The 16024-nt window shown below is 45.5% G+C and overlaps 1 protein-coding gene across 1 annotated transcript; it reads left to right on the top strand.

Annotated features, from left to right (window-relative positions):
* The first annotated feature begins 2775 nt into the window (after positions 1-2775).
* RAB39B (RAB39B, member RAS oncogene family) lies at positions 2776-16024 on the top strand. Its single transcript, XM_014061195.2, has 2 exons — positions 2776-3163; positions 10594-16024. Exons 1-2 carry the CDS (start codon positions 2949-2951, stop codon positions 11018-11020), a joined length of 642 nt encoding a protein of 213 aa, XP_013916670.1. The 5' UTR covers positions 2776-2948; the 3' UTR covers positions 11021-16024.

Here is a 16024-nt window from a genome sequence, read left to right as displayed (position 1 = left end):
AGTGTGCGTGTGTGCATGAGTGCATGTGCGCCCCCTGAAGCCCCATAATGCAATGTGCGTACAGCCCCTGCACATACTCTTCTCCCTAACTCTAATCCTAAACCCTTGCGCATGAGCCCTGCCCCCCCACATGGGTGGGTTCCCAAATGCACCCCTGCACATGCCCCACACCTGCACATGTGTGCATGCACCCCGTTTCCCATGCACAGTCGGTGGGAGGCGCATGTGCAGAGCTGAACTGGGGTGACATCTCGTATGCCCACAGAGAGGATACTGTGTGCCATAAGTTTGCCATCATGGACTACGATTTCTACTTTGCCTATAGAGCCAGCTATGACCCCTACATCTCCAATATGGCCTGATGGGAGTCTGACAACAGCCAATAGAATATATGTTCTTGCACAGGAATAGGAAGCTCAAGTACAAAGCCCAAAAGAAGGACTAGGGGAGACATGATAGCAGTGTTCCAATATCTCAGGGGTTGCCACAAAGAAGAGGGAGTCAAACTATTCTCCAAGGTACCTGAGGGTAGAACAAGAAGCAATGGGTGGAAACTAATCAAGGAGAGAAGCAATTTAGAACTGAGGAGAAATTTCCTGACAGTGAGAACAATTAATCAATGGAACAGTTTGCCTCTAGAAGTTGTGAATGCCCCAACACTGGAATTCTTTAAGAAGATGTTGGATAGCCATTTGTTTGAAATGGTATAAGGTTTCCTGCCTAGGCAGGGGGTTGGACTAGAAGACCTTCAAGGTCCCTTCCAACTCTGCTATTCTATTGTATTAAAAAAAAAAACCTCACTCTCAACTCCATGTGGTTCTGCTTCATCATTAAACCATCTTTCCAATCAGCCTCTATTTTGCCTCCAGTGCCTTTTTCCCGGTTTGGAGCTGAACCAGATGGATATTTCTTCCCAGACAGCATGGCCACCCAGGGAAAACTGCTTACTCAGGATCAGTCCAGAGTATGTCAGTTGCTGTCCATAATCCTGTAGGAAATGGATCCATCAGCCGGTTTGGGAGAAGGTAGCTTCTGCTATTCAGGTAACCTTAACCCAAGATTAACAAGCCACCCTTCTGAACTGACACAGCTGAGACCAGGTTAGAATTTCACATGATGTCTTGTGACCAGAAAGGGGGGTTTGCAAGACAGGAAACTTTGAGCTAGAGAGTAAAGTAAAATTAGGGTGGGAATAGAACTCATTCTATTGTAAAGTTTTCAAGCTGCTCAACTGGTTTTCTTGGAGTTTTAGTCAAGGCTTTGAAATTATTGGCTATCCCAGAATCATCACAACAATGGAATCCACACTGTTTATCAGACATGAATACAATCAAGCAAGTCCAGAGGTATTTCACGAGAAGAGTCCTCCACTCCTCTACTCATAACAGAACCCCTTATGCCACCAGGCTCGAAATGTTGGGTTTGGACAACCTAGAACTACGTCGACTAAGGTCTGACTTAAGCATAGTACACAAAATTATCTGCTACAACGTCCTACCTGTCAACGACTACTCCAGCTTCAACCACAATAATACACAGGCAAACAATTGATACAAACTCAAGGTAAACTGCTCCAAACTCAATTGCAGAAAAAACAACTTCAGCAACAGAGTGGTCAACACCTGGAATGCTCTACCCGACTCCACTATTACAGCCTCAAACCCCCACAGCTTCAATCTCAAACTGTCTACCATGGACCTCACCCCATTCCTAAGAGATCCATAAAGAGGGCCTGCATACTGTAAATGCACCAGTGTGCCTACCATCCCTGTCCTTCTGTCCCCATCTATTTGTACTCATTTCCTTTGTTCATTTCCATTTTTATACTTATTCCTGCTATGTCGTACATGTTTGACAAACTAAATAAATACAAATCAAAGGGAAGACTGACCCAAAGCGTACAAACAGTACAGATTTTCCCCCTCCCATCCTTTCCAGGAGGAGGCCTGGGTATCAAACTCATTTGGTGGGGCATTTGCGTGGGAAGAGACAGGTGTCTCAGTTTGGGCCATAATTGAAAATGAGGACGGGGATGGGGACTGGGCCGGTAGGGCAGAGCGCCTGATTTCTGCTGCCAGATCTTTTCCAAAGCAGACGGTAGCGATGGTGGTCAGAGGCGGAGGCGCTTCTCTTCGGGGCTCTACGGTACGGCGGCGGCTGCCGCGGCTGCCAGCAGTGATGAGTCAGACGGTTCGCTGCTGCCATCATCCCCTCGCCTGCATCTCCATCTTTAGAGCATCTTTAGAGCATCTTCGGGAGGCCGGTGGCGGCAAAGGTGCCCGTTGACTCGCTTGACGCGGGGAAGGGGGTCGTGGGAAGCAGCCCCGAGAGCCGCCTGGCCCGCCGCTCCCCAACCGGGCCGCCCCGCTCGCGGGCCCGAAGACCTTGACGCGCAAAAAAAGGCAGCGGTCCTCGCTCAGCGCCTCCGGCGGAGCATGCTTCCCGCCCCCCGGACCGCCTTCCGACGCGCGTCGCGGCCCGGGACTCGGCGACAGCGGCTCAGCGGCGTCTCGCCGAGGCTCCGGCCGGCCGGGCAGCCTTGCTGAGAGCGCCTTGGCTCCCCCCACCTCCCGCGCGGTTTGCGAGTGGGCAGCAGCTTCGCGGGAAGGGCTGCGGGGCTAAACGTGGGAACCCCCACTCCCCCTCCAGGCAGAGGGGAGGACAGCATCCCTGGGGCAGCCAGCCCCCCCACTCTCTCGGCCGGGCTTCCCCTCGAAGCTCGCCCGCTTGGAGCGCCCAAGACCCCGTCCTTCCCCCGCGAGAATCTGGGAGAAACAGGCGCCCCCCACCCCCAGGCGAAGGAAGGCCGCCCAGAGCACTAGCAGCCTCCCGGGTTGGGCCCGGGTCTGATCGCCCCCGCTTGGCTCCTCTGCGCCGGCCGCCCCCCGAGCCGCCCCTGCAGGAGCGGCAGCCGCGAAGGCTCGCCCCCCGCCCGCCTCCGAGGGACGATGGAGGCCATTTGGCTCTACCAGTTCCGCCTGATCGTCATTGGGGACTCGACGGTGGGCAAGTCCTGCCTCATCCGCCGCTTCACCGAAGGCCGCTTCGCCCAGGTCTCCGACCCCACCGTGGGCGTGGATTTCTTCTCGCGCCTGGTGGAGATCGAGCCCGGCAAACGGATCAAGCTGCAGATCTGGGACACCGCCGGCCAGGAGAGGTTCAGGTGAGCAGGGATGGGAGGCATGGCGGCCTTGGTCCAGGGTCGGCCCTTGGGGGGGGTGCTGGGGGAGGGTTCCCATGGCTTGGAGGGAGAGGCCGAGGGAAGGAGGGAAGACCCCACTGGGCCGGGTCTTCCCCTGGGGGAGGGGCATCTTTATTGAGTCGGTGGGGAGTTGGATGCTTTTTGATCAGATTTAATCTCCCCCCCCCTCCAAGACAAAATCTGTGGCAGGAAGCAGCAATATACGGCTTCACAATGCTTTTACAGCCCTCTCTAAGAGATTTAGAGTCAGCCTGTTTCCCCCAACAACCTGGATCCTCATTTTACCCACCTCGAAAGGATGGAAGTCTGAGTCACAACCTTGAGCCAGTCAGGATCGAACTGCTGACAATAGGCAGAATAAGCCTGCAATACTGCATTTGAACAGCTGGGAAGGAAGGAAGGAAGGAAGGAAGGAAGGAAGGAAGGAAGGAAGGAAGGAAGGAAGGAAGGGCATTAGCAATTGCACTTAGATTTATATACCGCGTTCCACCCCTCTCTAAGCAGTTTACAAAGTCAGCCTGTTTTCCCCAACAATCCGGGTTCTCATTTTACCCATCTCCGAAGAATGGAAGGCTGAGTCAACCTTGAGCCAGTGAGATTTGAACTGCCAAAGTCAGCAGAAGCAGCTTGCAGTACTGCATTCTAACCACTGCACCACCTCCGCAATCTTACCTGTTTTCCAAGAAAGGAGTCTCTCCCACCATGTAGAAAAGGGTCTCCAGACCTGGAGAGGGGGGGGGGTCCAAACTGCGTCCCTCTTTTCTGAAGGTTTTGATGCAGCTAATTCTCAAGACAAGCTTGTTCCTGTCCCTTGTCTTCACCTTCTTGATTGGGGGGCCTCATCAACAGTTTGGGAATCCAAGTTCTAGCCACCATGGACTTCATTACAGAGGCCATGGTTAAAAGGTTGCATTAGAACTGGGCAGACCCAGGTTCAGATCCAGCCTCAGTCCTGGAAACTCTTTGGGTGATCTCAGGGCCAGTCGTTTTCTCTCAGCCTAACCTACCTTCCAGAAAAGTTGTGTGAATGAAAAAGAGAAACCTGCCCTGAATTCTAGGTAAAGAAAGGTTCCCCTCGCACATCTGTGCTAGTCCTTCCTGACTCTAGGGGGAAGCGCTCATCTCTGTTTCAAAGCCGAAGAGCCAACGCTGTCCAAAGACGTCTCCATGGCCATGTGGCCAGCATGACTAAATGCCGAAGGCACACAGAACGCTGTTACCTTCCCACCAAAGGTGGTTCCTATTTTTCTACTTGCATTTTTACGTGCTTTCGAACTGCTAAGTTGGCAGAAGCTGGGACAAGTAACAGGAGCTCACTCCATAACGCGGTGCTAGGGATTTGAACCGCCGAACTGCTGGCCTTTCTGATCGACAAGCTCAGCGTCCTATCCACTGTGTCCCAATCCAGCCTAAAACCTGGAATTTCCTGTGGGAATCTCTACCATGTACTAATCAGACTGAATTCTATTTAACTTCAGAACCCAGACAATATCAACCAGCTGCTACCAGCTACTAAAACAGCTGTGTATTTTTAGATAATAGCTGAAATGCACATTTTTAACATCAAGCTGTATTTTTTGCTTTTACTGATGTTCTACCATGTTGGGGTTACCAGTTGTAAATATATATGTATATATATTTTCAAACAAAGAGCAAGACGGTCATATTGATTGGACTCGACCAAAAATATGTGGATAGAAAAATGTAAACAGAAATGTAAACAGATAAAGGAGGAAAGATTCAGATGTCAGCATTAGGGATTTGAATCGCCAAACTGCTGACCTTCTGATCGACAAGTCTTAGCCACTGAGCCACCACATTCCTCTGCCCTGAATTCTAAAAACAGGGGGGAAAAGTGGAAAGTAAATGCACAAATTCAAACTAAATCTTCCCAAGGTGAAGGTGCCATGATTCCTCCATCAAGAGCTCCATGCCCAAAGCCTTGTCGTTGTTTTTGTGCCAGACAGGTAATGCTTAATATTCTTGGGTCACAAAGCTAGAGATACCAGAAGGGAAATGATGGATGCCGCCTCTTCTAGCGATATTTTCTCCCATGGAGAAAACTCTTCTGTTTTTAGCCCTATCTTCTAGGGAGGACATGCTGCCTTCTCTTGGCTCCATCTTGAAAACCAAAAAGCAGAGAAGAAAGGTGGAGGAAAGTGCCAGCCTTCATTCAAGATATGACTTCAAATTTGGCTCTCTAGGCATTTGACGTGCAATTGAGAAATTTACTTGTCTGGCAGAAGGCTCATGTTGTTGTTGTTAATTGCAAAGTTGTGTCCGACACATCGCAACCCCGTGGACAACATTCCTTCAGGCCTTCCTGTCCTCTACCATCCTCTGGAGTCCATTTTAGCTCACGCCGACTGCTTCCGTGGCCTGCGGAACTGGCAGCAGAGTCGGACAGCGAGGAGGTTGAGGAGGAACATGGAGTCTGGGGAAGACTTGGACGAGGGCTCTGCAAGCTAATTGGCAATTAAATCTTTGGCAATGTTTCAAGGAAGATAAAGGTGGGTGCTTATCAGCCTTATCTCGAAGGACTTTGGCAGACTACTGTAGGACTCTTTACAGCTCTGCTGGCTGGAGAATTCTGGGAGTTGAAGTCCACAAGTCTTAAAAGTTGCTAAGTTTGAAGACCTCTGCCTTAAATTCTGAAGAACTGGTACAGACGACTCCTATCTCTTTCAGAAGCCAGCAAGATAAGAGATAGCCCCATGGATCTATGTCATGGTGGCCCATTTATCAGAAAAACTGACCTGTGCTTTCTCTTCAGTTTCAATGCTATCGAAAAGAGGTCACAAGATGAAGATGCTTGAGGCATGGGTGATATTCATTGCTTTATTCTGGCCCTGGAGAACACTTGAATGGATGAGCAAGGAGGCTGAAATTCAGACATCCTGTCCCGCAGCAGCTGACATCCTACACAAGAGAGGGATATTTACCTGAGCTACATGACGCAATCCAGTTTCTGTTCTGATCCAGGCTTCCTTACAAAACAAGAAGCAAAGTCTTGGTCCTGGCAAAACCTCTTTTACTTACACGACTGTGAATTCCTTTCATTCACAGTCAGCAAGGCTTAGCAAACAGTCTTTCAGAGGAATATTTTTCCACATGAACCTTATCTTGCTTGCAGAGCTGCCAGATAACCAGTTTCCAAACGCAAGGCAAGGCAACACTTGGCACAGAGTCTCTTATAGTCACAAACAGAACTTTCCACTCTTGAAACGACTGAAGGAATGAATTGCTTGGTGCAAAAGCCCACTCCCTATTCGCTCCTCTTTTGTTCCCTATGGGAGGGGCCAATCACCTCCAAGGTGTGGCTTTACTCCCAAGTCAACCCTGCTTTCTTAGTTGTTCTCATCTTCTGGCAGCTCTGCGCATGCGCACACTGGGAACAGGCTCCAGCTGTTCTTCTGCCTTGCTGCTGTCCAGCTCCCTCTCTGCCTCTGATGCAGAGCCTTGTATGAGCTTTCCTCAACCCCAGGACTGGCCCATGTTCCTCACCAACCTCCCCACTGTCCAAACTCTGCTGCCAGATGTGCTGGCCACTGGCAGGCTGCAACAGTTTCTCCTCCTGGGACTTATCATTGGTTCTTAGGGTTTTCATGACTGCTCCCTTTCGACTTAACAGCCCCACTCCCAATAACATGCTAACCTACAAAACAGTACGGCAGTCCTGAATCTGTCTAGGAGGATTGAGGAGAGGCAACAAAGGGTTTGTGTGTATTCCATGAAGACAGAATGGTGCTAAGAATGGACCTTCTACCCCTGGTCAGTTCAAGATGCCACCAAATAGAGGAGATGGTATCTTCGCATATCGGCCAGAGTGAATCAGAAGCATGTTAATGTCTGCAAGATCCAAAGAAAATCCTTCACCTGAAGAAGACAGAGGGTTGGTAGCCTGTCTACAGAACAGGAAACCTAAAGAGATGAGTTATTATAGGCTCCATCCTCAGCAGGAAGCCCAGGGAACACTCTCGTCCAGACGTCCAGCAAGAAATCCATTGGCAAAAGGATGCTTGGTTGGTGGTTGGCTGGACTACAGCAATAGGCATGACATTTGAAGTCCCATTAATGGTCTTTTGTAGAGCAATCACCTGGACAGAGCTATTCATGTTCAGAGACATATTTGCCTCCACAAACACAATCTGAACACCTGGTGCCATTGTCTATGGAGGTTCTCAGCCATTCAGGTCATGGTTATCCCAAAGGTACCTTTTCAATAAAGTCCTGAACTTTGTTAGGAAAAACAAAATCCTTAGGAAAGGACTAAGTCCTAAGTCCTAAAAACAAACTCCTAAGGAACAAAGTTCTTAGGAAATACAATGTCCAGTTGCCTTTTTGAAAAAGCACCTTTGGGACATGGTGCCATTTACCCTACCTAGGAAATCTAACCTACTTTATACCTTTCTTATCAGCTAAACTTTTCAGTTCAACCAAGAATGGTGGTAGAACTGCTGCACAGCAATAGGACCTTCCATGAACCTCTCATGAGAACAATTTGATGTATAGAGTTGGGAAGTAATATCGAAAGCAAAGAAAATTTGCAAACTTGAGAAGAAAGGAAGGAAATACGGATTTAACTTTTACAATCTTGGAAGGAAAGAATTCAAGGTTTCCTTGTTTGACATCCACAACATGAATGTTATGAAAGAGCTATGTTGCAGAATGGAGGATACGAATTTGTGCCTGACTAATCCTAGTCTATTTTGATAACTGGATTCACATCAACCTAGGTCAAAATGTGGGCATTCTTTTTTTGTTTCTGATTTAAGTTGTTTTGAGTCCAACTGTTTTGATTTATAGCTAAAAGATTAGCTATAAATATAGCCTGCTAAAAGATTCAGCCATGTCATGGATTTATTACAATTATGATTCACTGTGATGCATGAACCCAGTTACAGAGGGGTTCAACATTCTAAGCCACAATGTGCTCATCGTGTTCTGGGACCCCAGCCATTGTGGCTACACAATGGCTTAAGTAAAACTGGCTGTATTAAGATCAGACTGAACAGCAGGCAAATCAACTACATGTTGCCTAGCATGTGTGAATTCTGCTGGGTGGTTAATTCAAAATGTTCCATGCTCTCAAGCAAAGTATTACATATAGCAGCCAATACCTACTAATATTGTGTTCTCTTAACGTATTCTGACTGGGTCGCGGTGGCTCAGTGGCTAAGCTGTTGAGCTTGTCGATGAGAAGTTTGGCAGTTTGAATCCCTAGCACCAGATAATGGTGTGAGCTCCCAATACTTGTCCCAGCTTCTGCCAACCTAGCAGTTCGAAAGCACATAAAAAAGCAAGTAGAAAAAGAGAAACCACCTTTGGTAGGGGAAAGTAACAGCGTTCTATGCGTCTTCGGCATTTAGTCATGCTGGCCACATGGCCACAGAGACGTTTTCAGACAGTGCTGGCTCTTTGGCATTGAAACGGAGATGAGCACTGTCCACTAGTGTTGGGAATGACCAGCACATATGTGCGAGGGGCTCCTTTATCTTTACCTGTGTGTCTATACTTACAAACATCAGAATCATGCAAGCCATTCCACGGAAGCAAAAGTTAGACTTTGAGGGTACAAGACAGGAAGAGTATTGGCAGCTTGGTCCCAATGGTGCTTTTTCAAGTAGAAAAAGAGGAAACACCTTTGGTAGGGGAAAGTAACAGCATTCTGTACACCTTCGGCATTTAGTCATGCCAGTCACATGACCACGGAGACGTCTGCGGACAGCGCTGGCTCTTGGGCTTTCAAACAGAAATGAGCACCACCCCCTAGAGTCGGGAATGACTAGCATGCATGTGTGAGGGGAACCTTTACTTTTACCTTATTCTGGTAGGATCATGTCCAATCAGGAACCTTGTTTTGCTGACCACAATAACTTGATTTAGACACTGTGCTCTGAAAACAGATTGTGTTTATCACAGTGTGTGAAACTTGTCATGAATGGGTGGCAAGGTAGTCCTTGACTTATGACCACAATGGAGACCAGAATTTATTGATTTCTGTTGTTAAGCAAGGTGGTTGTTGAGTCATGCCCAATTTTACAGCCTCTTTGCCATTCAGTCATTGCAGTTATCAAGCACATCCAGCTTTTCCCTTTGACTTTGCTTGGAAGCCAGCTGAGGAGGTCATAAGTGGTGATCATATGATCCCAGGATGTTGCAACCCAGAGGTCGCATTCAGCAGGTTCTGACCAGTTCTGGAGAACCCATAGCGGAACTTTTGAGTAGTTCAGAGAAGTGGTAAATCCCACTTCTGGCTGGCCCTGCCCCATCTATTCTCTGCCTCCCGAGTCCCAGCTGATCAGCAGGAAATGGGGATTTTGCAGTATCCTTCCCCTGGAGTGGGAAGGCAATGGGAATTTTGCAGTATCCTTCCCCTGGACTGGGGAGGGAATGGGGATTTTCCAGTAACCTTCCCCTACCATGCCAACCAAGCCACGCCCATCAAATCAAGCCACACCCACAGAACCGGTAGTAAACATTTTTGAATCCCACCACTGTTGCAACCATTGTAAATACATGCCTGATGCCAAGCAACCAAATTGGGGTCGTGACTGTGGAGCTATGTTGGTTGCAAGTATAGGACTGCTGGTAAGTCACATTTTTTCAGTGTCATGATAACTTTGAAAGCTTAATAAAGGTTGTAAGTCGAGGACTAACCTATAATGCCCTTGTAGAAACTGTTCTTCAAAACAGTGCATTCTCTCTGCGATAGTGTTTGAAATGCAGCATTAATCAATTAAATGAGCACCAACTGGTTGGATTTGTGCAACATGCTAAACCCATGATGGTGAACCTATGGCACGTGTGCCCAAAGTGGCACGTGAAGCCATGTTGCCCATCACGCACAGCCTTGCCTGTCTTTCGGATTTCTGGGGCGCAGGCATGTGCAATGATCAGCTATCCTTTGCCCACCTGGCAGTGCCGAAAACCGGTCTGTGCATGCACCCTGGCCAGCTGATTGTCAGGTGCACATGCACCCCAGAACTCAGAGGTTTGGCTTTCCTGGAGTGTGGCCCTGATGAGCACGAGTGATGTTTCCACACAACGCCATCACAGTGCTAAACCATGCATGCAATTTATATAAATTGGAATGGCTGAGTTTACTCAGCATAGTAAACCAGGGCTTGTATAACCAGCTTGTTGAACAAGCCACGGTTGATCTCTATACACAATATAAACCACAAATCATTTTATTGCCATAGTGGCTGGGCCCGAACCTCACGCTAAGCCCAGAGGAATCTGGCTTGGATTCTATTCATACAGGAAGCCATCTTTTGGATCGATTTGTATCTATACCCACGAGGTGAGAAATAGCTATGATTTGGTGCTTGCATTTTAATTCCCTTGGATGACCTTTCCTCCTCTCTTGGGTCTTTGCTCTCTTCCAGATCCATTACGCGAGCCTACTATAGAAATTCCGTCGGTGGCCTGCTCCTCTTTGACATTACCAACCGGAGGTCCTTCCAGAATGTCCATGAGTGGCTGGAGGAGACCAAGGCCCATGTCCAGCCTTATCAGATTGTCTTTGTTTTAGTGGGCCACAAGTGCGACCTGGACACGCAGCGGCAAGTCACCCGACACGAGGCCGAGAAACTGGCCCTCGCCTACGACATGAAGTACATTGAGACCTCGGCACGGGATGCCATTAACGTGGAGAAGGCCTTCACTGACCTGACTCGAGACATCTATGAACTCGTGAAAAGGGGGGAGATAAGCATCCAGGAGGGCTGGGAAGGGGTCAAGAGCGGCTTTGTGCCCAACGTGGTGCATTCTTCGGAAGAAGTGGTGAAGTCAGATAGGAGGTGCCTGTGCTAACCGGGAAGTTCCTCCCCCCCCCCCAACGCGAGGAGGAAGGAGGCTGACTCTTGAGTAGCCCCAACCGGTTCCATTCTACTCCACAAACTTGGTGGGAAGGCAGAGAAGGTGCAGTTCCCGAGGCAAAGCACCGGCGCTTGGACTGCTGGAGGACAAAAGCCACGAGGAGACTATAAACCCCCACCATGTACGAATCAATCCAGATGCATGTTAATGTGGTAGAGATAAGGCCAGAGGAGTCTGGAAAAACGGGGTAGGGATAGTCACCATCAATGGGTTTTATGTACCCTGGTTTAAATAGATTCATCTCTCATTGCTTTTTGCTTTTCTTCTTTTTTCTTCTTTTCTTTTTCTTTTGAAGCCATAGTCCAAGTCGCCTACAATTAGGAAGCGTGTTTAGAACAGGAACAAGGGAAAGAGAGAGAAATCATGGCTTCTCCAGAAATCATCTGCTTGCTACCTTTTAATGATCACCATGGCTGAAAGAATAATGATAATAATAAAAGGCTTGCTGCAATAGAAATTAAACAAGTTAAAACATTGCGGAGCCACTAAAATTGAAGCCAGAAGATGACCCTTACTTTATTACTTCCAATGTTGATGTTTCAAAAGCTTCCGGGAATTTGATAGTTCAGGTTCCACCATTAATCTGGAAAGAACTCACCAGTTGAATGGGTAAGCTTAATATTTATTGGTTCTTTCTTCAAAAGCCTAAGGGTACACCGTGCTTCCCTTCCCCCTATTTTTCTCCAGAAAAGCAGCCCCAGAAAGGAAGTTGATGACTGGTCAAAGTCATCCATGGTTGAGGGGCACCTGAAAGACCCTGGGTGTCCCCAGTCCTAGCCCAGCACTTCAACCATTACAGTACCCATCCTGATTCTCAATCCTGAAAGGATTCCCAAGAGACTTTCTAACTGAGTTCTACGAGTCAGGTGTGCAATGCTTTCCATTTAAATTAATGTTAGAATTACACAGTGATGAGTATAACCTATGTATTTAATGATTCCCTCTTCCTGTCACTTAAACCATGTCCAGTTTGAAGAAATCTTTCAGTTCTTGCTGGGTCTTTCATCCAAGATCTGAAGGAATTGGCATCTCAGTTGTTAGATTTCTGCAAGAAGAGGTAACCCTATTGATTTATTACTAATAATGGTTATTAAAATACATGATTGCATTTATATTCTATCTTTTCTCGGGGAGTCCCAGTACACTTATGTGGGCTCTCTTTCCCAATACCACAAATAGCAATAGCACTTAGCAATAGCACTTAGACTTATACACTGCACTGTGTGTACCCTTCTCTGGCAAATTATTGTGAGTGCAACTGATGCTGATTCAAACTGAAGAATCTTTTTGCATAATTAGCAATAGCAATACACTTATATACCGCTTCAGTGTTTTACAGCCCTTTCTAAGCGGTTTACAGAGTCAGCCTCTTGCCCTCAACAATCTGGGTCCTTATTTTACCCACCTTGGAAGGCTGAGTCAACCTTGAGCCTGGTGAGATTCGAACTGCCAAATTGCAGGCAGCTGGCAGTCAGCAGAAGTAGCCTGCAGTACTGCACTCTAACCACTGCACCACCATGGCTCAAACCTTTGAAGTAGATTGGTGCTAGGAAGTTAACTGGCCCAAAGTCTCACAGCGAGACGCTGATCACCCCATGATCACCTCATTAGATCACCCTGATCTAAGTCCAGTTCATTATCCACCACATTGCTTAATGAAATGTTGAAGGTTGCTTGGACCACTTGGAAAGTTGCATTCCTATAATAAGCGATAGGAAGAGGGGGGGGGATGATGTGTGTGTGTGAGAGGGGAGAGGGTACAATTTAATCCAGGATGTTCTAATTTTCCTCTGGAAAAAGCCAAGATTGATTAAAGTTTGAAGTAGCATTGAAACCATGCTTCCTGCTCTTTGCACGTGGCATTTCCTGCAAGTCCCAGCTGAGAAGGAAGAGGATGCATGGTAAGATACGCGAGGCAGAAGGGATGCAAAGCAACCATTGTTTTTGCAAGTCAGTTAACTTGCAAGCGTTGTAGTTTTAAAGGCCTTTCTTTCCCTTCTGAACATATCAATCATTTAAGCCAGGGATCCTTAAACTTGGCAACTTTAAGATTCGTGGAATTCAACTCTCAGAATTCTCCAGCCAGCTCTGAATTCTGGGAGTTGAAGTCCACAAGTCTTAAAGTTGCCAAGTTTGAAGATCTCTGATTTAAGCGTTGCTTTAAGAAAGCAAGCTAGATTAGTTAAGCAAGGGCACTTATGACACAACCTGGAATTCTTAGAGGAAAATCAGTGTTTTCAAAATAAAAAGGAACTCTTGGTTGTCAAAAGATGGATGTGCGCAGAGGGTTTTGATGTGAGCAGAGGGAAGAAACCAGCGACTTGCAAGTGACACGTGTCATTTGGGAGATGCTGAAGGATGGGAAACAGCTTTTAAAACCAAGATCTGCATTTTCAGCACTAGTTCCACTTTTTTCCCCCCTTGTTGATCACTTTGCATCTGGAGCTGGGCTTTTTTGAGAATCTGAAGGCAGAAAGGAAGAAAAGGAGGGTTGGATGCCTTGAGAGCCTTGTAAACATTCCTGAAGAATGTTTAGGACAAAGCCAATGTTAAAAGAAACAATATTAATTGGAGCGTTGCTTTCTTTTAACAAAATAAGTTTGCATTGAGGCAGAAAAGGGCTATACTGTTTTTAATGACCTACATACATCCAGGGTGTTTACTTTTCCTTTTGGGAGGTGACGATAATCACATAATAATCAGAAGAAGACACAAGCAAATATACACATCCCATTTGTTAAGGAAACATTTTTTATAGTAATGCAATAGAATAAGGGAGGAAGCCCACATATACTCAAGACCATTTCTTTTTATCAGTGTCAGATTTAGACTGATTTCAAGAATGTTGCTAGCATTGAACCCAGAAGTAAAATAGATTTGTAGGATTGGTTATATTTTGCATGCTCTGGCTCAAATTGTAGCTTTATATAAGGAAATAAAGATAGAAAGGCAAACGCTTCTGCCTAAATAACTAATTAAAGACGTTTTAGTCAATAATCTGAATTTCTGCTGAATAATTACTTAAACCTACATATGGGGGAGGGAAAACATTTCTATGAAACAAAGAGGTTGGGTTCTTTTTAGATAGTATCTGTGTGGGTGTGACAAACAGAACATTACTATTGTAGAAAAATTCCAGCTTCTCACACATAAAGGATTGCTGCTTATGATCTGGTATGTGCTTGCATTGAATATGCTTTTTAAAAAAAAACAAAATAGGTCTATTTCTCCAGGAAGGGAGGGGTTGTTAGCAGTTTTAAGTCAATTAATCAAATTGATTAATTAGAATCAATCTAACCAGCTGATGAAATGTTGGAGCATCTTTAAAAGCTAGCTTTTTCAGATAGATAGCAGAATAAACGGTGGGAGGGAGTGATGATAAATCCACACAATACTTTTGACAACTGTCAGTACATTCATGTTGGAACTTTTGTTTCATTCTGAGTTTTTTTCTATAGTTTTCTGTTTCTGCATGATTCACCGGTGACTTCAGATAATTTCTGTGATCAAATTAAGGCAATATGTAAACTACTTTTTAAATGCCTGTTTACCAAGTGTTGAAAGATATGCTTAAGTACCTTAGGTTACAGTTATATATATTTCATCTGGACTTGGAATAGTTGAGCCATTAAAGCAAAATAATTAATTCAGAAATGATTTTATAAATATGAACCTTATACAGTATACTCTTCTATGTGCTGTTCAATTCTCTAGAGAATATTTCATATAAATGTACTTTGTGCATACGGGCACACAGCTGTTGTAGAGATGTTAATGGGAGATAGAGAAGAGGAACAAAGATGATTTGGGGATTGGAGGCTAAAACATACAAAGAATGATTGCAGGAATTGAGTATATCTAGTTTAATGGGAAAAAAAGGACTAGGGGATGACATGATAGCAGTGTTTCAAATAGCTGTGGGATTGCCACAAAAAGGAGGGGAATCAACCTATTCTCCAAAGGCAATGAAGAGAAGCAACCTAAAACTAAGTTTAACTAACTAATTAAGTCGGTTCTCCAGAACTAAATTTCCCGACAGTGAGAACAATTAATGAGTGCAATGGCTTGCCTCCAAAATTTGTGGGTACTCCAACCCTGGAAATTTTTAAGAAGAGATTGGACAACATGTGTCTGAAATTGTATAGGATTTCCTGCAGGAGGATGGACTAGAAGATCTCCAAGGTCCCTTCCAATTCTGTTATTGTTATATACTTTTCAGTGACACAACACACTTCCTCTGGATTTGAGACTGCATTCAGGCCCAGTTTGGTGGTATTCTTACAGCACCATAGTAGTTTTAAAAACTTGGTTAGTGCTTTTTGTGGCTCAGCATGTTATAAGAATCCAGCCAACGGCACTACCTGATGTTAAGACAAAATTTAACATGTGCAAATCCAAGTAGGTCTAATATGAAGTCCCAAATCAAGAATACCTACTCAATCAGCCTTTACTGAATGGGTTATGAAGTGAATGAAGGGCTTTCTACATGTAAAAGTCAATTGTGAACTCTCACTACCCCCACTACACCCAGGGAGTTTTTGATTCTGTCAAATTTATGGGACAAAAGCTTTTTTTAAATACACCTTCAGTAAATTTTCCAAGTAATTGCAAAATCAAAAGAAAAAATTGTTCTATCATTTAAAAAAAGGAGTCTGGATCCAGCACCAATCAAAATCAAAATCGAGCATAGTAGCAAATGCTTTTGAAAAAGTTTTTTTCTGGGTTAATATTTAAATTAAGAATAAACATCTTTGATTTGTATTATCATGAATTAGGATGACAAAGACACACAGAAAATATATTTAAATGAAATGGAAGGCCTAATAATCTTGATAAAAACCTGTCGGTCTTTTTCTAATGATTTAAATTTGTAAGCCCTCTATACAAGTAGCAGTGTACCAAAGGTGGGACAGAAAAAAAAGTATTCCTGTCTTTTTT

This window comes from Thamnophis sirtalis, unplaced genomic scaffold, assembly GCF_051295495.1.
Source record: "Thamnophis sirtalis isolate CommonGarterSnake01/CBP01778 unplaced genomic scaffold, rThaSir2_p1.2 scaffold_13, whole genome shotgun sequence".
Taxonomy (NCBI): domain Eukaryota; kingdom Metazoa; phylum Chordata; class Lepidosauria; order Squamata; family Natricidae; genus Thamnophis; species Thamnophis sirtalis.
This window is presented reverse-complemented; position numbering and strand designations above follow the sequence as displayed.